At 37.4% G+C, this 27,729-nt stretch overlaps 1 protein-coding gene across 3 annotated transcripts in view; it reads left to right on the top strand.

Annotated features, from left to right (window-relative positions):
- UTP20 (UTP20 small subunit processome component) overlaps positions 1–27,729 on the top strand; it is a 91,924-nt gene that overhangs the window by 26,687 nt on the left and 37,508 nt on the right. For 2 of the 3 annotated variants that reach the window (XM_057740507.1, XM_057740505.1), the window contains 11 exons: positions 1,052–1,128; positions 1,857–1,936; positions 2,172–2,412; positions 6,617–6,805; positions 10,523–10,613; positions 11,670–11,755; positions 12,322–12,447; positions 16,134–16,300; positions 17,963–18,171; positions 24,497–24,640; positions 25,221–25,300. In XM_057740507.1, the coding sequence (XP_057596490.1) occupies positions 1,052–1,128; positions 1,857–1,936; positions 2,172–2,412; positions 6,617–6,805; positions 10,523–10,613; positions 11,670–11,755; positions 12,322–12,447; positions 16,134–16,300; positions 17,963–18,171; positions 24,497–24,640; positions 25,221–25,300 (1,490 nt within the window). The remainder of the gene's footprint in view (positions 1–1,051; positions 1,129–1,856; positions 1,937–2,171; positions 2,413–6,616; positions 6,806–10,522; positions 10,614–11,669; positions 11,756–12,321; positions 12,448–16,133; positions 16,301–17,962; positions 18,172–24,496; positions 24,641–25,220; positions 25,301–27,729) is intronic. The other variant, XM_057740506.1, reaches the window with a different exon arrangement.

Below are 27,729 nucleotides of genomic sequence, written 5' to 3'. Positions count from 1 at the left end.
TTTATACTTTAAGATCTGTTTAGCTGGCATTTGAAGAAAGAGAAGCATACTAAATAGGCACCAAAAAAAGAAAAGAAAAAGAGAAGAGAGAATTTTTAAAAGCAAGGATTTAAAAACAAAGAATTTAAAATTAACTAAATCTCCAGTTCTGTTCAATGCTTTGAGTTAAATGGCTCTGCAGCCTTTGCAGCAGTAGAAATAATTTACTGTCCTCCTGAGTATGTGTGTGGTGTGTGAGGGTAATTAGTAGGTGGCAGCAGGAGGAACAGCCTGATACTCCTCTCCAGATTTGTTCACTGCTGTAGGACGTCAGCCCTAACCTTTTGTATCCGGGATTTTCCATCCATGACCCTTGAAGATACATCACTGTCCCTCTGGGAAGAAGGCCGAGTGGAGACATTCCCCTTTCAATCAGAGAGGCGCTTTTCTTAACTTGTTTTGTACATTAGTGTCCTATGTTATGTTTCATTTGGAAAAGGGCTCTGCTGCTAAAGTAGATACAAGCAGCCCCCGCCTCCAAATAAGAGAACTGCCACTTTACATGTTACCTGAGCACATGGGGATGACAATGACTGTCATTGCAAAAGGCCACTGTGAAAACTTCAGACCCTCTGAACTGATCTCTTTTAATGCATAGATTTGAGAACTCACACATCTGCTAGTGAATCCTCAGCTGACACTCACAGAGTACTTTGCTGGGTTCTTTGGCACCTATGCCTTACTGGTTACTGTACAAGTTTTGTCTTGTCAGGCGATGGCAGTGTTTGTTAGGAGTGAATTTAATCATGAGTCAAATCTGTTTATTCAAAATATATCCTTTATGCATGAACACCTGGAGTGAGTTTGAATACTATGCTTGCTTTAGTGCTTCTTCTCTGTTGAACAGCAAGTGACATTTTGGGGAAAGGAGGAAAATTACTATAACTGAAATTTGGATTGGTACCTATAGGTTTTTTTTTTTAAAGCACAAGCTTCTTTCCAAACCTCAGGTTGTTGGAGACAGGATGTTTGCATTTTGGTGATGATCTTAACTAGTTTTCTGTGATTGCAGGTGCCACTTCGTTATTTATTAGGCATGTTGTATGTTAACTTCAGTGCTCTCTGGGACCCTGTTATTGAGCTCATAAGGTAAGCCTGGGTGAAATGGATGAAGCTGTTATGCTTTCAAAACTGCAGAATGATGGAGCCAGTATTATACTCCGGGGTGTGATTTAAATGAATGGGTGTGTATGGTATTTAGAGCTACCTTAAAGCCTTTGTGGGACAAGGTAGAGAAAAAATAAACATTAATTATTCTATCTGATGCCAAGTTTTTGACAGTTCAAGTGTATTACATATGTTTCTCTGTACTTTGAAATCAGTTTGGTGGACTTTCTCTTTTTACTTTATATTATACATCTGTATTGTTGAATTTTGTATGGTAAAAGCTTTTATATAATAATTGCATAATTTTATTTATATATATTGAGTCATTGAGCCAAACTTTATTTTAAAAATGAGGACTTTTTAAAACTCTTGCTGTCTAGTATTCAAAACCCTTTAGCTCTAAAAAGGACCTTCATAATCACATAAAAATACATATGTTGTGCCTCATTTGTAGAAATCTGTCTTTTTGCAGCCATTTGTCTTTAGATGGTCTATTCTGGCTTTTTGTCAGATTGGAAATATTGATATATTATGTGTGAGCTCTCAAAACCCTGTTAATTCTTAGTTGTGCAGGCATTTTGAAAAATAGAGTACAAAAGTTGTTTATGACCCCACATTTAGGGGTAACAACAATATCACTTTTTTTTCCTATGAGATATCTCAAAGTAAGCTCCATACCACATATTTTGTTTTATGATCTTTACTCTTAGTTCTCATGCACATGAAATGGAAAATAAGCAGTTTTGGAAGGTCTACTATGAACATCTAGAAAAAGCAGCCACACATGCTGGTATGTAAAGGGATAAGGAGGAGGGAGCTGGGGGTGAAAATGTTGTTTATTTAATTTCTGTTGCTTAATTACACATGAAATTGGGAAACAGAAATGAGAAATGTATTATCTTTGATAGCCTTTGGATACTGTTTATTGTTTGTATTACTAGAGAAAGGAATGCCCTTACTGGAAGAAACACCTAGGGCAGATGTTAACACTTCTCTAGTGGTTATGGTGACCTTTTTCCTTTCAGAGAAAGAACTGCAAAATGACACAAGAGATGAGAAGTCCATTGGAGATGCACGTTGGGAGCGGACTCAGGAAGGAAATGTTGGAGCTCTTTATTATGAGCAGTTAGCACTGAAAACCGACCTTCAGGAAAGACTGGACCATACCAATTTTCGGTTTTTGCTCTGGCGAGCTCTGGCAAAATTCCCAGAAAGGGTAGAGCCGCGGTCCAGGGAGCTTTCCCCACTTTTCTTGAGATTTATCAAGTAAGTGTTCTCTCCTAGGAATATGTCCCTGGTAGGGTGTGAGGAAGAGAAGGTGCAAAGTATTAAATTCCCAGATTGGCTGAGTTCTCTTACATCTGTCATCTTTTCACATCAGTGGCACCTCTCTAAAGCACTGGCTCCATCAGATAACAACTAAACTACTTTTGTTTACCACTTAATCTTACATGAATCAGAATTTAACCAGCCCACAAGTGGTGTGAGTGAAAAATTCCAGGTTGCAAAGTAAGAAATGCCATACTGAGCTAGATCAATGTACAATGGCCTTGTTATTTCTTGCCCTATTGTTTGTTGTTTTCTTGCCTGCCTGGAGCTTAAAAGTACTTTCCAGACACTCTGTTTTGAACCTCTGGACTGTTTCCCATGATGCTGAGGAATGTACTCTCAGAGAATAACAAGAACTTTCTGGAGCACTGTTTTATTTTGACTAGATATTCTGTGTGAGAGTCAGATTGCTTTAAAACTCTAAAGATAAGGGATGAGGTACATAGAACAGTACTAGTCAATCAGTAAAAGGAATGTTTTCTGATATCATTTCATTATACAGGAAGATGCTGTAGAGTTGGATTAGGTAGACTGCAGACCACAGCCTGTCAGGCTTGTTCAAGGAACAGCTAGGAAGTCTCGTGACTGCAGCAGGGTGATCCAGGAAGAAAGTATGGAGGTGAGGGCAAAAAATTAACAGGAGACCGAGTTTGTGTAGGGCCTTTAAGTGATAGTAAGGACTTTGGTTTTTACTGTCAGTGAAATGGAAAGCCATTGAGAGGTTTAAACAGAAGGATGACATGACTCAAGTTTTCTTAAGGATACTCCTGGCTCTTGTGTTGAGAATGGACTGTGGGATGGCAGTGGTAAGAGCAGAGGGACAGCGGAGTAGAGTTGGGAGGAGATTGCAAAAATCCGGCAAGAAATAATGGTAACTTGACCAAGTTGGGAATAGTGCAGATGATGAGAGGTAGTTGAATTCTGGACACATTTTGAAGGATTTCAATTCAGAAAGATATATTTTTGAAGAATTGCAACTAGATTAGCCTGTGGGACTTTGCCGACCGATCACATGTAGGATGGGGTTGGAGGGTGCAAGAAGGAGGAAGGGGAGGAATCAAGGGTGTCTCTGAGGTTTTGGCCTCAGCAAGTGGAAGAAGAGAGTTACCATTTACTGAGACTGGAAGAAATGCAGAAGCTTCCTGATTTGTGGGGAAAATCAAGAGTTCATTTTTTTTTAAGACATGTTAAGTTTGGGATACTGAATAGACATCTAAGTAGAGATTTCAAGAAGGCAGTTGAATGTGGAGTTTAACATTCAAGGGAAAGGTTTGGTTTAAAGATAATAAATTTGAGACTCATCAGTATATGGATGGTTTTTAAGATTATGACAGGGAGTGAAATCACACGTAGGGGTGTAAATGTAGAGAAAGAAGATTACCAAGGACTGACAGCAGTATTCAGAGGTTGGGAGATAAGGAACCAGCAAAGGAGGCCAGGAAAGAGTGATAGAAGACCCCAGACCACTTAGTATCCCTTGAAGAAAGTATTTCAAGGAGAGAGTAATCAGTGGAATCAGATGTGTCTGAGACATCAGTCAGGTGAAGAATAAGGATAGACCATTGGCTCTGGAAGTGACTTTAAGGAGAGTTGTTTTGGTTAACCTGATAGGGATGAAAGTCTGATTAAGATGGGCTTAAGAGAAAATGGAGAAGAAAAATGGAAATAGCAAGTATGGATGGTTCTTGTAAAAAGGAAGCAGACATAGGTGGCAGGAGGTGCGGGAGCAGAAGGGGAGCTGTTGTGGTTGGGATTGCTGTTTAACTTGAACACCCTGTATGTGTGTAATGCTGGGTGGATGATCCGAAAGGGAGGGGAAAATTAGTAATGCAAGAGGGGATAAAATCGCTAGAGCCCTGTCTTTGAATAGGTAAGAGGAGATAGGATCCCGTGCATAAGTAGAAAGGTGAATAATTCATTCTGGGAAAGGCTACAAGCAAAGATGCACACAGGTCAGTAGATACGGTGGTGGAAGAGTAATGATTTTCTCTTTTTCACATAACTCTTTGGGCTTTATTTCTAAATGAGAACAGTGACACGTAGCTTCCTTGCCTTGTTTTGAAGATCATGTAAAGTAATGTTTATCAGTTGTTTTGTGAATTACAAGGGGCTGCACATATGCAAGCTGGTGTTAAAGGAGTTAGTAGGATATGAAGTTCCTATTATGTTAATTTTTCAAGTTTTTCCCTAAAGAAATGTGTTACTCCTTAGCCTAATGTAAAGACCTTCCTCTAATAGGACAAGGTGCTGTAAGGATAGGGATGGAGAAAGGAGCCTGTAACAGGAAGTGAGTCTCTGAGTTTAAGAAAACTTAAAGACTAAAAATGCACATTTTTTAAAAAATGAAGATTAATTGGCAGCAATTACCTATAACTAATACTTTTATAGATGATCCAAACTAATGGAAAACCCAAGGGTCACCTTTAATTCTGGCTTTGGAATATATTATGGGCTTTTAATTTTTTGGTTATAAATTTATACTTCTAAATATGTTTCAGATAATTTGAGGTTAGAATTAATTGTGAATCTCTTGTAAACATTCTCTGAGAAGAACCAAACCAGCAGCAGGAATGAATGACTAACAATAGCAACAGTATCCCAATAATAGGTGACATTTAACGAGTACTTGCTGTGTGTTAGACACTCTTCTAAGTGCTTTGTATGAATTATCTTATTTAATAAATGAATGAGTGAACATGCTATGCATGGAGGTAAGGGTTAAAGATATGTCGTGGTTAATTGAGGGTGGAGAGTATAATACAGATGTTTTTAAATGGATGATGATACAGTTTGTAAAGGACAGAGCAACTTTGCTCGTTTCATTCATTCATTCATTTTTTTATGTATTAAGGGTAAGATCCTGCTAGCAGAGAATATAGCATTGAGCATTGCTCAGCCCTCTAGGTGTAGTGTAGTGTACTAACCTGTACTGTATTTTTTCCAGGTGTGTTGGTAGGATCCTATCCTCTGTATTATCAGTGTATTTTTGAGTGAGGACTTTAAAGTCTATCTGATCAGTTTCCTTATATCTATAGCCCAGTGCCACGCACAAAACAGACAACAAAGTAATAATTGTTGGATGAATGAACCAAAGTGACACACAACTCATGCACTGAATGATAGCCTTCAAGATAATATTAATTACCTACAACAATGGACCAAAATTAAAGGGATGGAATTCAGTAAGAACAAATGTGCATACCAACTGCACAAGCTTAGTTTAAAGGAACCAAAACATAAAGCCTTACTGATTTTCATTGCCTGGACATTCAGTCTGAGTCTGTGTCATTTTTGTGACTTCCCTCAAAAACAAAGAATTGATACTCCCATCTGTCTTACTAGGCCATACCTGGAGGACTGAATTTGGTTATGGCACTGTATTTTTGAAAGGACGTTGGCAAAGTAGAGTGTATGTGGAGTACACACATAGCACGGTCTTAAAACTATGCTTTAGGGCTTCCTAGGTGGCACAGTGGTTAAGAGTCCACCTGCCAATGCAGGGGACACAGGTATGATCCCTGCTCCAGGAAGATCCCACATGCCGCGGAGCAAGTAAGCCCGTGCACCACAACTATTGAGCCTGCACTTTAGAGCCCATGAGCCACAACTGTTGAGCCCATGTGCTGCAACTACTGAAGCCCACGCACCTAGAGCCCGTGCTCTGCAACACGAGAAGCTACTGCAATGAGGAGCCCACCCACCACAACGAAGAGTAGCCCCCACTCACAGCATCTAAAAGAAAGCCTGTGAACAGCAAAAAAGACCCAACACAGCCAATAAATAAATAAATAAATAAATTTAAAAACAAACAAACAAAAAAACTACACTTTAATATAATCTACCCGTATGCCCTCCTCCCCGAGTTGTGGTTCCAGAGACAGGCTGATTTCAGCTTAGTCCAAACTAGACATTTCAAATATTTTCAACAGTGTAACAGTGAAGTGGGCTGTCTTCTACAGTTACTGATTGACTTGTCAAATAAGGTACTTAAGAGGTGCTGAATTTAAGTGTAGAAGATGCTTGACAAGGTTCCTCCAACGTCTCTTCTGTGTGTGAGTCTGTGAGCTGGGGACATACATCTGTCATAAACATTTAGGACATTTAGCTTCATCTGTCTCATGTCATTCTCTTCCCACTGTAGCAATGAGTATTACCCCGCAGATCTGCAAGTTGCACCAACCCAGGATCTGCGAAGAAAAGGCAAAGGGCCGGCAGCGGCGGAGGAAACAGAAGAGGAACCTGCTGCTGGACACGATGAAGAGTTGGAGGAGGAGCTGGTGCACCAAGATGAACCCTCACAGAAGAAAAAGACAAGAAGAGCTGCAGCAAAGTAAGTTCAGTGTTGCTGAAAGATCACAGATCCAGGGATCCAGGAGGAGCAACCTCCTGTGAAATAGCCGGAACGAGATGTACTCAGATAACTATTTACCAAAGTGCTGCATCTTCCCAGGATTTTCTTTTACAACCTGAAGAAAACTGCCAGTGTTCTGAGTTTTTTCTTTGCTTGCTTGTTATTTATTTTTTCTTGTTTAGCCGCAGAATGTTAGAGTTTGGGGACTTTGGAGTCATCTGGTTGTAATGCCTTTTTATAGATGAGAGCACTGGGCCTGAAGCGGTTAAATGCCCTTGACCTTTGTCGTTCACGTTCATAGCATCAGGACATCATGTTTGTGTGCCAGGGGAACACAGAATGGAACATCTTTTCTCTTGTAAATAAGCACATGAGCACTCTTAACCTGGCCTTTTGACTTCTCTCCTGATTACTTTTGGCTTTCTTTTTTTTTCATGCTGTTACATCCTCTTTCTAACTCTCTGGATTATTCATTTACCTAAATTGTTGGAAAGCTTAGGAAAAAGAAGTGACTGTGCTTTCAGAAGTTATTCCAGCTTCCTGGAAGATTGTCTGAATCAGGGTGTCAGAGATCCACCAGATTGGTGCTGCTATGTTATTTGAACACTTTACATCTCAGCCCGATACGCATATCTGTTGAGTCTTTCCCATGAGCCATCTGTTAACTCATCATTCAGCAGCTGTATTAAGGTCCTTTTGCTAAGTGCTGGGCTACACAGATGAACAGTGTGTAGCCTCTGCAGAGCTGGAAGCACAGTCTAATGCCTGGTGAAATTTTTCATAGAAATATTTTTAAGAAGTTACAGGAACGAGGTAAAAAATGACTCAATTATATCACAAAGGGAAGACTTTTGAAAGGGGAGGGCACCTTTGAAGCTGAAAGACAAAAATTTTCCAGGCACAGAAGGACTTGCCAGCTAATGGAAATAGTGTACAAAACACAGGAGCAAGAAAGATCCTGGCCAGGCTTCATGGAACCATATTTCCTTCTCTGCTGCTACCTTCACACGACTCTGAGCATTCTGTCCCCTACTACTTCCTCTAAGAAAAAGATTGCTGTTTTCATCTTCGTATCCTTCAGCATAGCAGCTGTGCAAAGGTTTGTCCTTGTGTTTATTTGTTGAATAAATGAGTAAGCTATTCATGCATTCATACCTCTTCCTTTCTCACCCCTGGACCTTTGCTATGTCCTTCTTTCTGCAGTGCTCTTGCCTCATTGCTGCCAAGTGAAATTCTAGTCATACTTCAAGGCACAGTTCTCATGCTACTTCTTCACTGAAGCTCCTCCTGTCTTTTAAACTAGAAGTTACCTTACCCACCTTCAAACTTTGATAACAGCTGTTTATACCTCTAACTAGGTGCTGCTCCTTGCCTTGGATATTAATTTTTTTTATAAATCTTCCATGTAAATGAAAAACTCTTTAAAGAGAAGTTCCATGTCTTAATTAATTTTCCTGCCCCCTGTAGCCAAACCTAGACTGTTGCTAGCATTCATGATCATTGAAAGTGTAAGTGAATGGATAACCACATTCTTGGGGCCATCTCAGTATATTCGCAGTCCAATTTTATAATCCATGGAACACGTTCCTTACTGGCAAGTATTTAATGAGAACACGTAAATTAGCTCCTGTTCTCTTTGTCTCCTGAAGGCTACATGGCACATAAAAAATACTTAATAAATGTTGAGGGAAGGAGTATATGTTTCAATAGAAAATTTGTAAAACTGCAAAAGCTCAGTGGTAAGTAATTATAGGGACATTGTATCAGTCAGGGCTTTCCAGAGAAACAGAACCAGTAGAATGGAGATGTATATGGAGTGTGTGTGTGTGTATAAAGAGATTTGTTTTAAGGAATTGGCTCACGTGATTATAGGAGCCAGCAAGTCCAGAATTTGTTGGGCAGATAGCAGGTTGGAAACTCGGGCAGGATTTGATGCTTAGTCTTGAATATGAAATTTGTAGGGTAGGATTTCTATGTGGCTGTCTTATGGCAGAATTCCTTTTCTGGGAAACATCAGTTTTTGCCTTTACAGCTTTCAGTTGATTAGATGAGGCCCATCCACATTATTGAGGGTAATCTCCTTTATTTAAAGTCCACTGATTGGAGATGTTAACAACAAGTACAAAATATTTCCATCGCAGCACCTAGATTAGTGTTTTGTTATATGACTGGGTACCATAACTTAGTCAAGTTAACACATTAAACTAATCATCACAGGCATTTAAGCCAAATATAAATAACAGTGCTTCCCTTACCCCTGTTTCTCTGCAATATCTAAAGAGGTCATAATTTCCAGCTATTTTTCTCTGTATTAATGAAGAGGAAAGTTAGAAACTTATACTCAGCTAAAAATAACTCCATGCTTGTTTTGCTTTTGTGAAATATGCTTGCTGTGCCGAGAAAAACATAAAAACAGGATGACCTAGCAATCCAATGTAACTTTAAGATGTTTTGCTAAAAAATGGAGTGTTTTGCACCTGCTCTTGTAAGTTTCTGTTTGGAAACTTCCATGCTCTATAAACATGTGCACTATAAAAGTAAAGCTCACCCTGAGTTCGGGGCCCAGAACTTTGGAGCGTTAGCTCGTCTGAGGCCGCCGGCTTAGTAAACCTGAGTTCTCCATCCCTCCGAGTGTGGTGCTTGGTTTCTCAACGGACCAATTTCTGCAACATTAACTCGTAGGACTTTCACAGTTTTGCTTTCTTTTGCCTAAGAACAGAGATTTATGTTGTTTGCTAAACTCTTAGGAGCTGAAGCACCACAACTTGTGGTCTTTCATTCAGTCCTCGCAGAAAATCTGGGAGGTCTTGTCTTTGTCGAGATGAGGAACCTGAGACTCTGAGACATTCAATGACTTTCCCCAAAGCCAGCAACTCAGAATGGCAGAACCACACGTGCAGCTTGGTTTCCACCTCTCTTCACTTCTCCTTGCTTACGTTCTTGAAATAGGCAAATGAAATCCCTCCAAATCTTAATAATTTATTCATTTGGGTTTTTTTTTAACTTCTGATACATTTTATAAATTATACACAGTGAGAAAACAGTTTTTTCTCAAGTATTTTTAAAGCCTCGTAGAGTCTATGGATTAGGAAGTTGAGCATGTAAATGCAGTAGAAATGCTCTTCTCGTTCTATTTTAATAGATGCTGTAGTTTGTTTGAGGCAGCCCCATCTTCAGATTTAATTTTTTACCACAGAACATTGCTCTTTCTTCTTCCTTCTTGGTAAACAAGAGCCATGGTTACCTAAACTTGGACCTCTGTTGCCTCAGTTTTTATGTTATTTAAAAGTGAGGAAGTGTGTTTTTTTCCACTTTCCTGTCTACTACATGGGAACTAGACAAGGAATCGTTCCAAAAATCATCCATATTCAATTTTGCAATGTATTACCATTTTGATTGCTTTTTTTCTACATTTGGTGTAATTGAAACCATTCTAAGCACATCATGAATGATTTTCTGGGGTAGGGAGCCTGGATTTCAGGGAAGACCTGCCTGAAATTTGGAATTTCTGAAGAATGATTGCCGAGCGCAAATAGTTAAAACCTGTCTGTGTAATTAACAGTGAAACTGTAGTCAAGGTGTTCAGAGTACTTATCAGAGACTAAAATTAGTGGGTACTATCATGTTAAGAAAATATTGTCTATTCTTTGATTCTGTTTCTTTCTGGGTTTTTTTTTGTTTGTTTTTTGTTTTTAGGCAGTTAATTGCTCATTTGCAAGTTTTCTCTAAGTTTTCAAATCCACGAGCCTTATATCTGGAATCCAAATTATATGAGCTATATCTTCAGGTAAGTGAAATAAATTCTTGCCACTACAGTTATTTGTGAACTTTTCTCTACCATTTTCTTTGCCAAAATAACAGGTTTTGAGTAATTGTTGAAATAGGGCCCGTAATCTACACTTTAAGTATAATTTTTTTAATTAATAGATATTTTCTGTATCTTGAGAAACAGTTTTAGACAGTATTAATATAGTGGATGTTTAAAGAAATTTGGGATGACTAAACATTGATTGGCTGTATTAATAGTGAGTATAACAAAGCGATAGTTGTCTCATGAGAATTAGCTTTTAGAAGGGAGTGGGGGTTTGTGCCAAGAGAGCTGCTACTTTTCACTGCTAAGCAAGTTAGCCTTATGGAGTGCCAGGGTTTCAGGATCTGTTAGACTGAATGAAAGCAGATAGAATAATAGTCCATGGAAATCACAATATGTGACCTTGAATTCCAGAAAGCGCGGCAGAAAAAAATTAACCTCAGAAGCAGAGTAAGCATTAGATGTCATTCTCAGCCATCTGGGGAAACAAGATTGTCTCTTTTCATTTGGATGTTTTTTAAATTAAACATATTATTTCAGCAGAATTTGTCCTTATTTTGCCCATAATTCGGATATAACTTGTTTATAGAGCCAGAGCTCAGAACTCTTAGTGGTCCATAGGAAGCAAAATTCTGAAGAGGCCTCAAAGCCAGGTCATCATCTTACTGACTGCTGTTACCTTCACAGTATTAGAAAAGCTGTCTCTCATCACAGGACTAGCCCAGTTGGTGTAAACCTAGATTCATGTAGGGAATTGGCCTTGGCCAAAAGACAGATAGACCTGAGAATCTGGCAGGTGGGATGCAGGCGTCAGAGTTGTGTTTCTATTTTGTTCTTCACATATATTCTATTCATCTTCCTTTACCTCCAGGAAAATGTAAAGCTATTGTCAGGAATTATCCTTAACCCACGTCTTAGAGTTAGATTCTAAGAATTTTAATTGAGCAAATTAAATTAGTACAAGTAAATTATGATCCCATGGTATGTGTGTATCTGACTTCATTAATTTATTCTATAAAATATCATTCCTAGTTGTTGCTACACCAGGATCAAATGGTGCAAAAAATAACGCTGGATTGCATAATGACATACAAGCATCCACATGTCCTCCCTTACAGGTAAGTTATTTGAAGCTAAAGAAATGCTGTTTGGGGCTGATTTTTAATCTTTCTACCTGAGACGTTCTAATAAAGTAATTTTGTAAAGGCCGGGGAAATTTCCCCTCTTTTCTAAGGTAATCATAATGCTCTTTTCAGGTAAGAAAGGAAAACTGGAAGTATGTTTGTTTGTTAAGAGTGCTTCTCCATAGATAATAAGGTAGGAGAAAGAATATTAATCGAAAAGTGTGTGTTGAGAAGGTTGTATCATTTCTTCTTGCTTATATAATGTCATAAAATCTTGGTGATTACTTAAGGAGTCCTCATGCTCCAAGAACTGAAGAAAGCTTTCACATTAAGCTTTTTTAAACAGAGGAATTACTGATGCTTATAATCCCTTTTACCTTTTAAAACTTGAAAACTTGCCATTTTGGAAGGTATTAGTGTGAAGACTTGACTTTATGGATGTCAAGTACAATATAAGCTATTCGTAATACTTACTTCATTTATGTATATATTACTCTGCTAATTATATTTTTTGAAAAGTATTATTAAGTGATGATTTGTGCTGAATTCTACTTTTAAAGGGAAAACTTACAAAGATTGCTTGAAGACAGAAGCTTTAAGGAAGAGATAGTGCATTTTAGCATTTCTGAAGATAATACAGTAGTGAAAGCAGCCCACCGAGCAGATCTGTTTCCAATTCTGATGAGGTATTTATACTCTTTCAAAACTCATTTTTTAAAAGTTGATCACAAAAACAATTGTGAGTATAGTATTATGATTTTTTCAGCAATTGTAGTGGAATATTTCATTTTGAATTTATTTATTTTTAAAATTAGTCCTTTGGGGAAGTCAAATTGTTATAGAGACTTATTTTAAATATTGTGTCCCTAACATGAGAAAAGATCTTGCCATGGTGTTATTTTAATACTATTGTGAAAATTAAATCCAATATTTCTCTAAGGTTTACTTTTGAGAAATAGTAAAAATAATTCATTCATTTGGTATGTAACTAATTATGAGATATAAAAACTATTGATTTGTGTTATTTAACCATCCATGTTACAGAACTTTATTATTAGTTTTTATAGTTTTCATTGGATTTTCTGGGTCAAAAAATAATAGTAAATAACAGCCATCAGTCAGTTTGTTAGTCTCCTGTTTAAAAACCCTTTGAGGTCCTATTTTACTGAGAATAACAAAGAGGGTCCTTGCTACTCCTTTAAGGGCCTGGTATGACCTAGCCCAGACCTACCTCTGTAACTACAGCTCTTCTGTTTACCACGCCCTTCAGAGCCCACACCACAGTCTTTCTTCACAATACTTAATCACCCAGCATAGCCTCTTTTCTTATTGTTTATCTCCTCTGCTAGAAGGCAAACTCCATGGCTCTTAGTAAATAGTGGTCAGATGAATTTTGTGTTCTCTTTTATGATATAAATCCCTCCTTTTCTGTTTTTTTAATCTATGTGTTCCTTACAGAGCCTAGAAGAATTAACTGTGGTGGTAGTGGTTTTGTTTATTCTTGTCTTGCTACTGGACTTAACAGTAATGTTTTTAGAGCAGTCGTTCTTAAAGTGTGGTCTGCTCCTTCCTGGTGGGGGCTGTCCCAGAGACGCTTTCAGAAGGTCCATGAAGTTAAAACTTTTTTCATAATACTGCTAAGACATTACCTTTTCTCGTTGTGCTAACATTTGTGCTGACCAGACAAAAGCAATGATGGGTAAAACTCCAGGTGCCTTAGCATGAATCAGGACAGTGGCTCCAAACTGTGCTAGTCATTCTTCATTGCCACAGACCTGAAGTTTAAAAAAATAAAATAAAAAGCTGGTTTCACTCAATGCCCTTAGATGAATCTTCAGCCTTGAGTATTATCTTTTTATTATTCTATATGCAGAAATGAGAGGTATGCATAAGACACTTCTGCTGCTCACTAGTTCCCATGGAATTTTTTTCTTGTTTTTTAAGTAACTGATGCATGTTACAGAATCATTCATGGGTAAAGATCTGTTCAAAGTGCAAGATAAACAGATGGATTTTAATGTAACAGAGTTCACTGATATGGTTTCAGATACCACCTTGCAACAAGCCTTTAAGAAACTACTCTTTGTTGAGATTTGGTGTAGTATCAAAGTGGAATATACACAATTCTCTGAAAAGAATTATCTGAAAGTTTACAAAATATTTTTCCCGTCTCCAACTACATATCTGTGTAAGGCTGGATTTTCTTCAACCACAATATATTGCGACAGATTGAATGCAGAAGCAGATATGAGAATCCATTTATCTTCTAATAAGCCAGGCAATAAAGAAATTTGGAGGGAAAAAAAAAGTAAAACAATGCCTCTAATCTCACTAATTTTGTGAGAGACAGGTTTGGAATATATGACTAATTTTTATTAAAAATGTTGCTTATGCTAACTTGTTTTAACTTGTGCTGTGATAAGTATCAGTAGATAAAACTCACATATACAAAATTTCTACAATAATTTTTGAGTGAAAAGGGATCCTAATATTGAAAAGTTTGAAAACCATTGTCTTTAAATTTTTAATAAGTCAGTAGTTTTATCATGCTAAGAAAGTAGCTTTTATTGCTGTTATTTATTATTTTTACTAAATGGCTGTTGAATTTTATTAGAATGCCTATTAACCATGTATTAAAATGATCATGTTAACGTTTTTCTATGTGTCACTGATCTGTATTAATCTAATAGATTTTACTAATGATTCCTGGGATAATCCTTATTCAGCTTTAATGTCATTTTAACGCAGCACTGGGTACTGTTTTCAGAAGTGTTGTGGGGGTTTTTTCCCCCAGTTATTTATTTATTATTATTGAAGTATTTACAATATTGTGTTAGTTTCAGGTGTATAAGCAAAGTGATTCAGTTATGTAGTTTCCTGTGCTATGCAGTAAATCCTTGTTGATCATCTATTTTATATATACTGGTTTGTTTCTGTTAATCCCATACTCCTAATTTAGCCCTCTCCCCCTCCCCTTCCCCTTTGGTAATCATAAGTTTGATTTCTGTGCCTGTGAGTCTGTTTTTGTTTTGTATATAGATTCATTTGTATTATTTTTTTAGATTCTACATATAAGTGACATCACATAATATTTGTCTTTGTGTGACTTACTTCACTTGGTATGATAATTTCTAGGTCCATCCATGTTGATGCCAGTGGCATTATTTCTTTCTTTTTTATGGCTGAGTAATATTGCATTATACACACACACACACACACACACACACACAGCACATCTTATACACACACACACACCCCACAGCACATCTTATACACACACACACACACACACACACACACACACACAAACACATACACACATACACCACACCACATTTTCTTAAACCAGTCATCTATCGATGGACACTTAGGTTGCTTCCATGTCTTGGCTATTGTGAATAGTGCTGGTATCAGCATTGGGGTGCTTGTGTCTTTTCAAATTGGAGTTCTCTCTGGATATATGTCCAGGAGTAGGATTGCTGGATCATATGGTAATTCCATTTTTAGTTTTTTAAGGAACCTCCATACTGTTCTCCATAGTGGCTGCACCAATTTACATTCCCACCAACAGGGTAGGAGAGTTCCTTTTTCTCCACACCGTTTCCAGCATTTATTGTTTGCAGACTTTTTGATGATAGCCATTGTGACAGGTGTGAGGTGATACTTCATTGTGGTTTTGATTTGCAGGGAATGTTGTGTTTTTTTGTTTTTAGGCAATATTGGTATATAGTTTATTTCTGTTCCTAATCCATCTTGATATCACAACTATACCATCTTCATAAATGAAAAAGGACTGTTTCCTTCTTTCTCTCTGCTGTGAAACTATATCATGGGGATTGTTTTTCCTTGCAAGTTTTAAAGGTTCATCTGTAAAACTATATGAACTCCAAGTTTACTGATTTATTCAGGGTTTCTTAAGTTCCTTTTGTTTACTTATATGTGTGTTTTTTCCAGAAAATTACCCATTTAATTGAAATCTTTCCAGTTTCCTTATTTTACTTATAGTTGTACTCTCTTATTTTACTTCCTTTTAATCTATAAATTCTTGTTTTCATTTTTCCTTGATTAGACTTACTTGCCTATTTTATTGCTTTTATTCTGCTCCAAAGAACCACCTTCCAACCATTGTCTTTATTTTTTCCGTCTTCCTGCTTGCTTTAGTCTTGTGTTTGTTGTTATTTTTAAGTTTACATATTAAATATCTAATTTTTATTTCCATTCTTCCTTGTTTTAGAATACATACATTTAAATCTGTTGAGGTGCTATTCTAGCCTTTTAGGAAAACAAAACAACTGTGTTTTAGGGTTACTTTGCAAATAAATAATGTTTTAGGATGAATGTACCAACAAGTAACATTCTTTGGACTTTTTAGAATTTTGTATGGCCGAATGAAGAATAAGACTGGGAGTAAAACTCAGGGGAAATCTGCTTCCGGCACCCGCATGTCCATCGTCCTGAGATTCCTCGCTGGGACCCAGCCTGAGGAGATCCAGATATTCTTAGACCTGCTGTTTGAGCCTGTGAAGCACTTCAAGAATGGTAGCTATCTACTACCTGTTGCTCTGAATGCGTGTTGTCTGCTCAGACCTCTGCTGTCTCAGGCTGTTTCCCACGCCCTTGGGCATCTTTCTAAGGGAGTAGCTCTTCCCATTCTTGATGGTGGTCTTTTTGCTGACATGCAGTTTATTTTAAACTTTGATTGAATTAGGTGAGCTTACAAATCATCCTGGGGATTCATATCATCCCTGTGCTAATAAGCCCCTGATTAGAAAACATGTATTTGTTGTTGTTGTTGTTGTTGTTATACATTTAGGCCATTGAAAAATGGTGCTTATCCATATACGTTGACTAGGTTTCTCCTTAGAAACTTAAAGCATGCTGCAAAATTAATCTTAATTGTCTGGGCATGTTTTCATTCACTGAATCATTCATCTGTAGAGTAATGATTCGTCAAATACCTCCTGCATGCGGGACACTCTGCTGAAAATAGAAAAGTGAGTATTTATATTCTCTGCTCTCAACCTCATGGTCTAAACAAAGTGGATTAGTAAGTGTATACAATGAGCCGTGATGCTCTGTGGTACGTTCTCCAGTATGCGCTGTTAGTAATTAATAGTAATAATAATGGCCAACGTTTATTGAGTGCCTGCGTCATGCCAGACATTACGACAGGCCCTTTACTTATGACTCAGTTGATCCTTCAAACAGCCACAAGAGGTTTCCGTACTTGATTGTCCCCATTTTACACATAAGGAAACTGAGGCTTAGAGAGCTGTGTTTTGCCCATGGTGAAGCTGGGATTCGAACACAGATCTTCCTGACTGCAGTACCTCTGCTCCAGTCCTAAAATTGCTTTGTTTTGGGCAAACATAGACATTTATTTATAGGGTACTGTGTTGCCTTTTTTTTTTTTTCCAGGTTGGGGTGGGGATAATAGATACAGCAGTTAAAAGGTTTTCATTCAGTGTAATATTGCCCTGGGAAGGAAGTTGGCTGTAATGAATACAAGAGCTTTTGTTTAGGGTAATAACCTTTACTGTAAGAGGGTAAGCGTAAATAATATTCTATGCAAAGACAGTTTAGGTGTGTGAATCAGTGAGCTCATGATCTCATGCCAGTTGGTTTGAAGTAAAGCTCATACAGTAGCAATTCAAGTCTTTTAAGTAAATTATGAAATCAGTATGATACTTGATTATAAAGGCCCAGTGTTTTATTTATTTATCAGGGGCTGCTGGAGAAATAAAACACTTGATTCTCAGCCTTAAAGGAGCTTATGATGTAGCAAGACATTTTCTCTGAAACTGCCGACATTAGCATAGTCCGTGAAAGCTGAGAGGGAGAAAATGTGTGGAAAGTTGACAGATGGAATAAAATGGAGTTCCTCAGGTTTTGAGGAATAGTATAAACAGGGTGAGAATTGAGCTTAGAAACTTAGTTCTGTCACAAGTTTCTTACTCTCCTTTACTCCTCAGTTTCCTCGTCTATAAAATGATAGTAGCGGAACCTACCATAACTAGCTCATTGAATGTTTGGTAAGAATCAAAAGGAGAAAAAATATAAGTAAAGTACATTATCATGTGTAAATCATTATAACAATAGAAAATACTGTATTATTGAGGGAAAGTGAAAGGAAGCTATAATTATAAATAGTAGCTAATATTTCCCTTCACATGCTATATCTGCTGTTCTCTGTTTCACTAGGAGAGTGCCATTCAGCTGTCATTCAAGCAGTAGAAGATTTGGATTTGTCTAAAGTTCTTCCTTTAGGTCGTCAGCACGGTATCTTAAATAGCCTTGAGATAGTACTGAAGAACATTAGTCATCTGATCAGCGCATACTTACCAAAGATTTTGCAGATATTGCTCTGCATGACCGCAACTGTGTCACACATACTTGACCAACGAGAAAAGGTGAGAGAGGTTCACGTTAGACGCTTTCTTGGGTAAAAGTCTGTGTCTTACTTGGGAAGTTGGTTGGGGCCTAAATACCTAACATCTTTCTAGGATAAATCTTTCTTATGTAAAGCATCTCTTTAAAATGGCCTTTCCTATAATGGGAATCTTTACTGTTATAAATATTTATGAATAGCTAGAAAAATGCAGATTATATCGTGTCTGTTTATAAAAAGGAAGTGAAATGGTAGGGAGAGAGTTAGTTCTATATACATCTCAGAAACCGAAGTCAGAGATAGTTGAGCTGATGTTTCTTAGATTTTAATTTCAGGAGTCTAGAAGTGTAGGACATCTTCCACCTCTCGTTTATGCAAAGTGGTTGGAGAATGAATAGAACACTGTTAGCATTGTCCTTATTATTTTGAGACAGGGTTGCCCAGAGCTCTTTTAAAAGGAGATGCTTGCCTACTGTTAAGTACAATGTTTTAAGGAAAGGTAAGTAGCAAGATTGGGCAAGACAAGCCAGGTCGCTAACTGCCAGGAGGCTTCTTGAGTTGGTGCTTTGGAAATGTTTTCTAAATTATATTCAAGACAATATATTTATGTTCTGTTGAAACATGTATGTGGACATAAGTATACTCATTGGAGTTTAGGGAAACTTAATGTTTTTATGGACTGAAGGCTTCTTGGAGAAAGTGGGGCTTGAAGTGAAAACCCAGACTCAGATTTCTGCTGTTGATTCTCAATTAATGACAAATAGGCACAGTTTTCATTTGGCGAAAATTCATTTCATTTGTTTTATGGATATACCTGGTGAACTGCCTCTCAAATACAGTCATGACTAGAAATTGACGGCCAAAATTTTATGCTGCTTTTTCAGGCTATGCATGGATATAAATCTGCTTTAGTAATGAAAGAATATTCTCTGGCCTAGAGACTTAGAATATACCTTACATTTTGGTAGGCACTATTTTATTTTCATCATTCTTCCATTCATTTCTTCAGCAAATACTGATTGAGCCCCTTCTGTGTGTCAGGCACTGTACTAAGCAGTGGGGTGAAGCAGCAAACAAAAGTTCCTGTCCATTTAAGTATTCAGTAAATACTTATTTCACACCTACTATCTGCCAGACATTGTTGTAGGTGGAGGATGACTCAGTATCTTGGGGAGAAGATTATAGACAAATACATGAATAATCAGAATGATGCCAAAGGGTAAGTTCTAGGAAGGAAGTAAACTCAGGAGGCCCCTCTTCCGAGCTCTGAACTTCATTCTCTGCATCTCTGTCTCCTCTCCAGTACTCTGCCCGGTGGCTTCTAGCCACCGTGGCCTCCCCAGAGTTGCACAACTCTGTCTCCTCATTTTAGGAAGATTGTTGGACTCTACCTGGGCTCTTCCTTCCCACACCAAAGCCTGAAATTCTGCAGGCAGGAAGCCAGGGAATGTGTAGGACTCATCTGTTTCCCCTCCCTCAGGGATTACTGTCCTCTGTTGCCTGCTGCCCAGTGTACGAAAATCACTGTTTCCTATAGTCTTTTCAGTTTTTTAGTGCCTTGAGAGGGGAGGCTAAATCTGGTCCCTGGTACTCCATCTTGACTAGAAGCAGTAAAACCACGCGAAAGCAGCAGGCAGAACAATCCTCCAACTAACACAGGGCTGGGAACAGCTCGTGTTCCCAACATCCAGAGCAGAAACCTTGTGAGACCTGGGGCATCAGGGAGAGTCCTTGGAAGGGGATTGGCTCAGTAGTGGAGCCAGGTTAGCCAAGGCATAAAGGCTGCTATGACACCACATAAGAGCTTAAAAAGATCAAACTTTTTCCGAGTAAATTAACTGCATCGCAGAAGAAAGCTCAAAAACTTTCAGATGACTTAAATGAAATGAATTCACAGTGTCTGACTTCCAGTCAAGTATTACCAGGCATGCAAAAAAAGAGGAAGATTTTGCCCATAATGAGAAAACCCAATGGACAGAAGCAGACCCAGAAATGACACAGGTGATAGAATTAGACAAGGACATTAAAACAGCTATTAGAAATATACTCCCTACATTCACAACAGTAGAGGAAAGCATGATCATGTTAGGGAAAGACATGAAGATGTAAAGAATTTAAAATAAAATGAGGGAATGTGGTAGGAAGTGACCAAACTGGAGATAGATGGGTCCTGCTTTTTACTAGGGTGTTCAGGGTCATCTCTAAAGAAGTGATCTTTGAGCTTACACTTACCCAGCCATTGGAAGAACGTTTCAGGCAGAGAAAATGACTAGTAGCACAGAGTCCTGAGGTGGAACCTTTCTTGATACATCTTGAGAAGAGACAGAAGGCCGAGGTGGCTAGAGCACAAGGAGCAAGATATGGAAGGTGAGGTCAAGAGGTGGGCAGGGCCTTGTAGGCCATGACGAGGAGCTGGATTTACTCTGAAGTGTACTTGGAAACCTCTCGCATGTTTGAAAGCAGGGGAATTGTAAGATCAGTTTGATATTTTAAAAATATCACTTTGCTTCATGGAAAAGAGGCTGCATGGGGCCAGGAGTGGAAGCTGAAAAGAAGCCTTGGAAATTTTTTTCTCTGTGTTACATGAGAGCTTCAGGGCCATAGGAAAAATTACGTGAGAATTTTAGTTTTGCCTTATAGTGAGTGATAGTGATTACCTACACGTGGATATGTTAAACCATGAAAAGTTAGACGTTCTATAAACCCTCTGTAAGTCCTCTGACTTTCTGGTTTACTTAGAAGACCTTACTCAGTAATGGAGCCTTACTCCTGTGTCAACAATTGGTAACTCAAAGGATCATTTATGCAATTTCATAGTTCATTAGATAGTGAGGTGCTAGCCTTCCTGACACATAGGAGCTTTCTTTTCTTTCTTTTATTTTTTTTTAAATTCTTGGACAACTCCAAGGAATTCCTTGAGGTTCTATAATGAATTATTGCACAGTAATATGCTCAAGTGAGTTAAAGTTCTGCATTTGTGTGTTTGAGCTAAATTACACATTTGCTTTTTTTGTATCTTTTAGATCCTCCAGGGCATTGACTGACACTAAAATAGGTATCTTAAGGGTTCTTGAGGGTCATCTTGGTTTAGGTTTGGTTTTTTGTGTTTGTTTTTGTTTTTTTTAAATTTTATTTATTTATTTTTTTGGGGGGGGGGGGTACACCAAGTTCAAGCATCTGTTTTTATACACATATCCCTGTATTCCCTCCCTTCCTTGACTCCCCCCGCCTCGAGTCCCCCCCACCCTCCCCGCCCCAGTCCTCTAAGGCATCTTCCATCCTCGAGTTGGACTCCCTTTGTTATACAACAACTTCCCACTGACTATCTATTTTACAGTTGGTAGTATATATATGTCTGTGCTACTCTCTCGCTTCGTCTCAGTTTCCCCTTCACCCCCCGCCCCTTCCCATACCTCGAGTTCTCCAGTCCATTCTCTGTATCTGCGTCCTTATTCTTGTCACTGAGTTCAGTACCATTTTTAGATTCCGTATATGTGAGTTAGCATACAATATTTGTCTTTCTCTTTCTGATTTACTTCACTGTGTATGACAGACTGTAGTTCTATCCACCTCATGACATATAGCTCCATCTCATCCCTTTTTATAGCTGAGTAATATTCCATTGTATATATATGCCCCATCTTCTTTATCCATTCATTTGTTGATGGGCATTTCGGTTGCTTCCATGTCCTGGCTATTGTAAATAGTGCTGCAATAAACATTATGGTATATGTTTCTTTTGGGATTATGGTTTTCTTTGGGTATATGCCCAGAAGTGGGATTGCTGGATCATATGGTAGTTCTATTTGTAGTTTTTTAAGGAACCTCCAAATTGTTTTCCATAGTGGCTGTACTAACTTACATTCCCACCAACAGTGCAGGAGAGTTCCCTTTTCTCCACACCCTCTCCAACATTTGTTGTTTCCAGATTTTGTGATGATGGCCATTCTGATTGGTGTGAGGTGATACCTCATTGTGGCTTTGACTTGCATTTCTCTGATGATGAGTGATGTTGAGCATCTTTTCATGTGTTTGTTGGCCATCTGTATGTCTTCTTTGGAGAAATGTCTATTTAGGTCTTCGGCCCATTTGTGGATTGGGTTATGTGTTTGTTTTTTGTTTTTGTTTTGCTTTGTTTTTGTACATTTAGCAATGAAGTAGTTTTTAAATGTCCATAAACTCACTTATATGGACTATTCCTCTAAGGAATTAAAGGCTGCAGTTGCTCATTTTCAGGATTTTTCTCCAGTTTACTCAGCAATTACTGAGAAGTCTGGGCAGCTGATTACAAAAGAGAATAGTAAATGCAGATCCTACTTGATGGGGGTTGGGGGGTGGTTGCTGATGGGAATGAGGGAAAGGGGTGCTCTGACTTGGTGTCATGTTTGTCAAGGTTAGTTTCTTATTGCTCTGGGGGATCATGATACCAATGCTCTTTCAAATATCAATAATAGTTTTTATCTTTCACCAAACATGATCCAGCAGATAATGAAAATATTGCCAGTAGAATTGAAGCAGAACAGAATGACTTGTACCTGTGTCAGCTTCTTGTGCTTGCCTGTCATTTCCTCTCTTTGTCACTTGGATAATGAGATAACCTAAAAGTGAATGGTAGAAACTTGATGAGTATGTGAACTATTGTGATTCCTCAGACTTGCACAGCAAATTAATGACATCCTTGTTCATATTCTCTTAAATTTAAATGTACAATTTCAGAGTCATATACTGTTGATCAGATTATCAGATACTTCTGACAAGTAACTTCCCTATTTTCTTTTTTTGTTTTGAGTTCTTATGTGCAGTTTTTTTTTTCCTTTAAGAACTTTTATTGAGATACAATTGACATACAATAAACTGCATATATTTAAAGTGTACAATTTGATTTTTTTTTATTAGTAATGTATATACGGCAGTTCCAGTCTCCCAATTCACCTCCCCCCCACTTTCCCCACTTGGTGTCCATGTTTGTTCTCTACATCTGTGTCTCTATTTCTGCCTTGCAAACCGATTGATTTGTACCATTTTTCTATATTCTGCATATATGTGTTAACACACAGTATATGATATCTTGGCCACAAGACTTGATATTCATTATGTTAGAGCATTTGTGCTGTCTTCATACATTTTAGGGTGGTTAATATATGTCAATGTCTGTAATTAAAGTCATATGTAAAAAATAAGTTGCCACTTATGTATCCAGAGCTCACAATATATTAATCAAGTGGAAGAACAATTAGGGGTTGAATCTTCCCATATTTGTTTGGTTTTTACAACATTCTATGCTTGGGAGAAATCTCTGAGGCCTTTATTTTTCTCCTCACCTGACCTAAACCTCTTCATCCTTTAAGATCCAGTAGAAATTCTGCTGTGAAGTTTTACCCTTCTCAAATTTGTAGTAATTCTTCTCCTATTAAATATCTTTGGCATTTTCCATCTTTCACATAATTTAATAAATGTTCCTTCAGGGATTTTAAGTTGAGGTCAGGACTATGGCTAGCATACCACTGGACCCATTGATAGAGGCTCAGTATATTTTTCTACTCTGAGCCTAAAAAAATTGGTTGCATTATTTATGATTTTATAATTCATTGGAAAGCCGATACCAGTGTAAGTAGAAATATCTGTTAATAAAAGAAATTTGCTGTTAATTTGGACATCTACCCACTCTGTGCCTTTAAAGAAAACCAAATCTTATTTTTTTCCAAATTGTATTTTTCTTTGAGCTGTGTATTTTGAGATCTTCCCATGCTTTAATTCAGTCACCTCATTCACTTTTACTGTACAAAGTATTTCACTGTATGGAGACACCATAAATTCCCTAACTAGTCCCCTAGACTGATTTTAACAAGAATAATCGAAAACTTCTAGTCTTAGAAGAGGTAAAAATAATATAATACAAATACGGAACAAAAAGAAAAGCAGCTTTCATTTTTTTTCTTATTCTGAGGCATTGTGATGGCAAAGAAAGTTTTGTTTAGAGTGTTATGTTCATGGAAAGAAATCAGGATTTTATTTGAGACAGCTGCTTGAATAAAAAAGTAAAACAATGTGGAATACAAAACAGCTGTTCCCATTGAGATTTTGTTTTTCCCTAAGGACACTTAGTGTGATTTTACTAGGCATTGATAATAGAATACATCTCACCATTTGGCTTTTTTAAAGTCTCTGCTTTCCCTTCTTGTTCAATAAGAAAAGCAGTATGACTTACTCAGCTTATGTTTCCATGTAAATCAGAGCTTCATAACAGGATTTCCAGTTTGATTCTTAGCCATCTGAGCAGGAGTGCCTCCCTGAGGAGTTAAGAATAAAAACGATTATTTTTTTAATAGAAGATCTTTATTTTACAGATACAGCTGAGGTTTATTAACCCACTGAAAAATTTAAGACGTCTTGGAATCAAAATGGTAACTGATATCTTTTTGGACTGGGAGTCCTATCATTTCAGAACAGAAGAAATTGATGCTGTGTTTCATGGTGCAGTTTGGCCCCAGGTAAACCTCGATTTCTACATTCTGCCTAGATGCCTTCTGCTTTTTCCTTTAATTACTGCTTCACCAGCACAGTCCACACCCAGACACAAATGCTTATTCTGGTCTTTTCTTTCCATTAAGCTTTTCTTTGCTTCTGAAAGTTTTAGAACATTTTTCTTTGCCCCCACTACCACCTAAAGCTCAAGAGCTAGTTTCTCCACTATGATAGCATTTATTCTTATGGCTAATTTGAATATAACTGTGTCTCTTAAGCAAATGTAACATAACTTTTGTAACACCTCACTCACACAGGGTTTTGACAAGCATGAGGGGAAATACACAGGTTTTTGTTACTTATTTCCTTCTTTGATTTCCCTGGTTGTCCCCACTTGGTGATGATAAAGCTAAGACTGTAGGAGAGGTTTGATTTTAGGAAAGATTTCTTACTGCTCAGTTTGTCCTTTAAATGTTTATCTCTTGGCTCTTTTATCCTTTGGTGTGATTTCTGTTCTTGTTCTGCTTTTTAGTTGTTTGGTTTTTTTTTTTTTTACAATTCTGTATATGTTCCTAATTTGTGTTCTGTTTTTATTTTGTGTCCTAGATCAGCAGGCTTGGATCTGAGAGTCAGTATTCTCCTACTCCTCTGCTGAAACTAATTAGTATCTGGTGCAGAAATGCAAGGTATAATCTCCCCCCCCCCCACCCCCCTTTAAAAAGGGCAGTGTTTTAGACTACTCTAGTCAAAACTCATCAATGGAACTAATAATGCAATTTATGTTCTTTCCACACAGTGAACTACTTTTAGTGCAGTTAAAAAGAATAAGGCAGCTGAATCTCAAAATACATAGTTTAAAGAAAATACAAGTTGCTGAATAATAGGTATAGTGTGATCTAGGAAAAATGCTTTTAGATGTGTATGTATGTGTGTATAAATATAAAATGAAATAGAAAATGGATCAAGGCTAATGAGAAACTATTAATGTCACCATAGCATGTGGAGGTTTGGTGAGCCAGAGCGGGGAAGGGAGACTTTTCATGATATATCTTTGGAATGTTCAAACTACTTATAACAATAAAAAAAGGAAAAAAAGGTAAAACAACATTTTGCAATTTACTATAAATTAAAATTATAGAGTATCAAGATTTATACTTTTTTTTGTTATTTTTACAATTTCATTAAAACTTGAAAATTAGGGAATTCCCTGGCAGTCCAGTGGTTAGGACTTTGCGCTTCCACTGCAGGGGGCCTGGGTTTGATACCTGGTCAGGGAACTAAGCTGCCTCAAGCTACGTGGTGCAGCCAAAAAAAAAAAAAAAAAGTTGAAAATTAGCTGTATTGGGATTGATATTGCTGTTCTTCCAATATGTAGTAATTGTGTCAGCAGTTTGACTTGACTTGGCAATGGGAAAAACAGACGTGAAACACACTAGGTAGTTATATCGTCACCTAAATATTACCATTTTTGCAAGTTTGCTTAAAAATAAAAGCTGATTTATAATTGGCATTCTATGTCTTTTTCCCGGTTCTCACTTAAAATAAAAAATTTCACAAGCTTTCTGTATTTTCTAGGTCATTGTCTTCTGTTCTTTGTATAACTGCATCTAAATATGCATACAGCACTTATGGTCACAAATCAATATCTTTTTGTGGACATTATGAGCCATTTACAGAACCTTCATCAACTGATGGTTCAGAGATGCTGTGTTACAGACCAAATGCATATTTACTGAAGAGTGTGGAAACTTTACCTGTGTTGTTTATTTCAGTGATGGAAACAGACTTAAGTTTGCCCTGATCTATTTAGAAGAATGAAAAATAGAATAAAAAGAAATTTATTATTGATTCAGTGATGCTAAAGTCTTGGCAGCAGTTTTTACAAAATTGTAATCATACCATACAGCTAGCTTTTGATTTTGTTTTTTTCATGTATATTATGTAATGAGCATTTCCCCATGTCATTAAATAGTCTTCAAAAACAAACCGAATACCTTGATATTGTCTTCCTCAGGAAAGCATGTTTTATTTTTACTGTCAGAAGAGCTCTTTTCATTTATTTCCCAATTTGAGAAAGCAGTTTCATATCCTGTTTTCTTTTCATTGGACATTTATAAGCAGCACTTCATAGGCATACTTGAGAAATGTTTTATAGTTGTGTCCTTTTTATACAAGTAAGCCATGAAGGACTTCCATCCAAGAAGACTTTACAGTAGTGACTCGGTTTATATATTCGTTGGGTCCTTACTCAAGTATAGATCCACATTATTTTCTTCTACAATTTCTCTCTCATTGACAATGGAGATGATAATATGTCAAGGATCTTGCTTGGTGCCTGCCCATACTATCCCCAATATCTGTTGGACAAAGATGTATGAATATAATCCCTTAAAACTTTTCTTTCAGTTTGTCAGGACTAAGTATGTTAAAGCGCTTGAGCTCTTTTCCCAGTGATGTTGAATTGATAAAGCCAAACAATTGAGTTTTTTCAATTTGGCCTTCCTCCTGATCGTTAGGATTGTATCTCTGGCTATAAAACAATTGCTGCTTTGCCCGTGACTGGAAAAGCTTTTGGGTTCTCTACCCTTTTGGGTATCATTTGTGTGAGTCATTCATTATTGGGAATGGATTCATCTCCCTCCTTTGACAAATGATCCTAATCTGAATGTTGCATATCCTAATTCAGCACATATTTGTTTGGTCTGTGGTCTGTACTCCTAATTTGCATGTTGTGGTACACTGGTTTTTATGTGAGCATATAAACATTCATATTTTAGAAGGCTTATAATTGAAAAATAGCCTGTCTTTAATATATTTCTTAGATCTAGGGCTTAGACTGTGGTTCAGAGCTCAGCTCTATAACTTATTAGCTCAGTGGCTTTTGATAATTCTCAATTTCTTCATCTGTAAGGTGGAGATAAGGATACCACCATAACTTAGAGATGTTATGAGGATTAAATGAGAAATATACACAAAGTGCCTAGTAATATAATGTTTGTATAGTGCCTAGAATTATTATCCATCAAATTTTAGATTTTAAAGTAATTTCACTTCTGAATAATCTTATTAACATTATGAAAATTCATATGGAACATGGTTTTAGAAATAAACATAT

The sequence above is a fragment of the Hippopotamus amphibius genome, chromosome 7, assembly GCF_030028045.1.
Source record: "Hippopotamus amphibius kiboko isolate mHipAmp2 chromosome 7, mHipAmp2.hap2, whole genome shotgun sequence".
Lineage (NCBI taxonomy): Eukaryota > Metazoa > Chordata > Mammalia > Artiodactyla > Hippopotamidae > Hippopotamus > Hippopotamus amphibius.
This window is presented reverse-complemented; position numbering and strand designations above follow the sequence as displayed.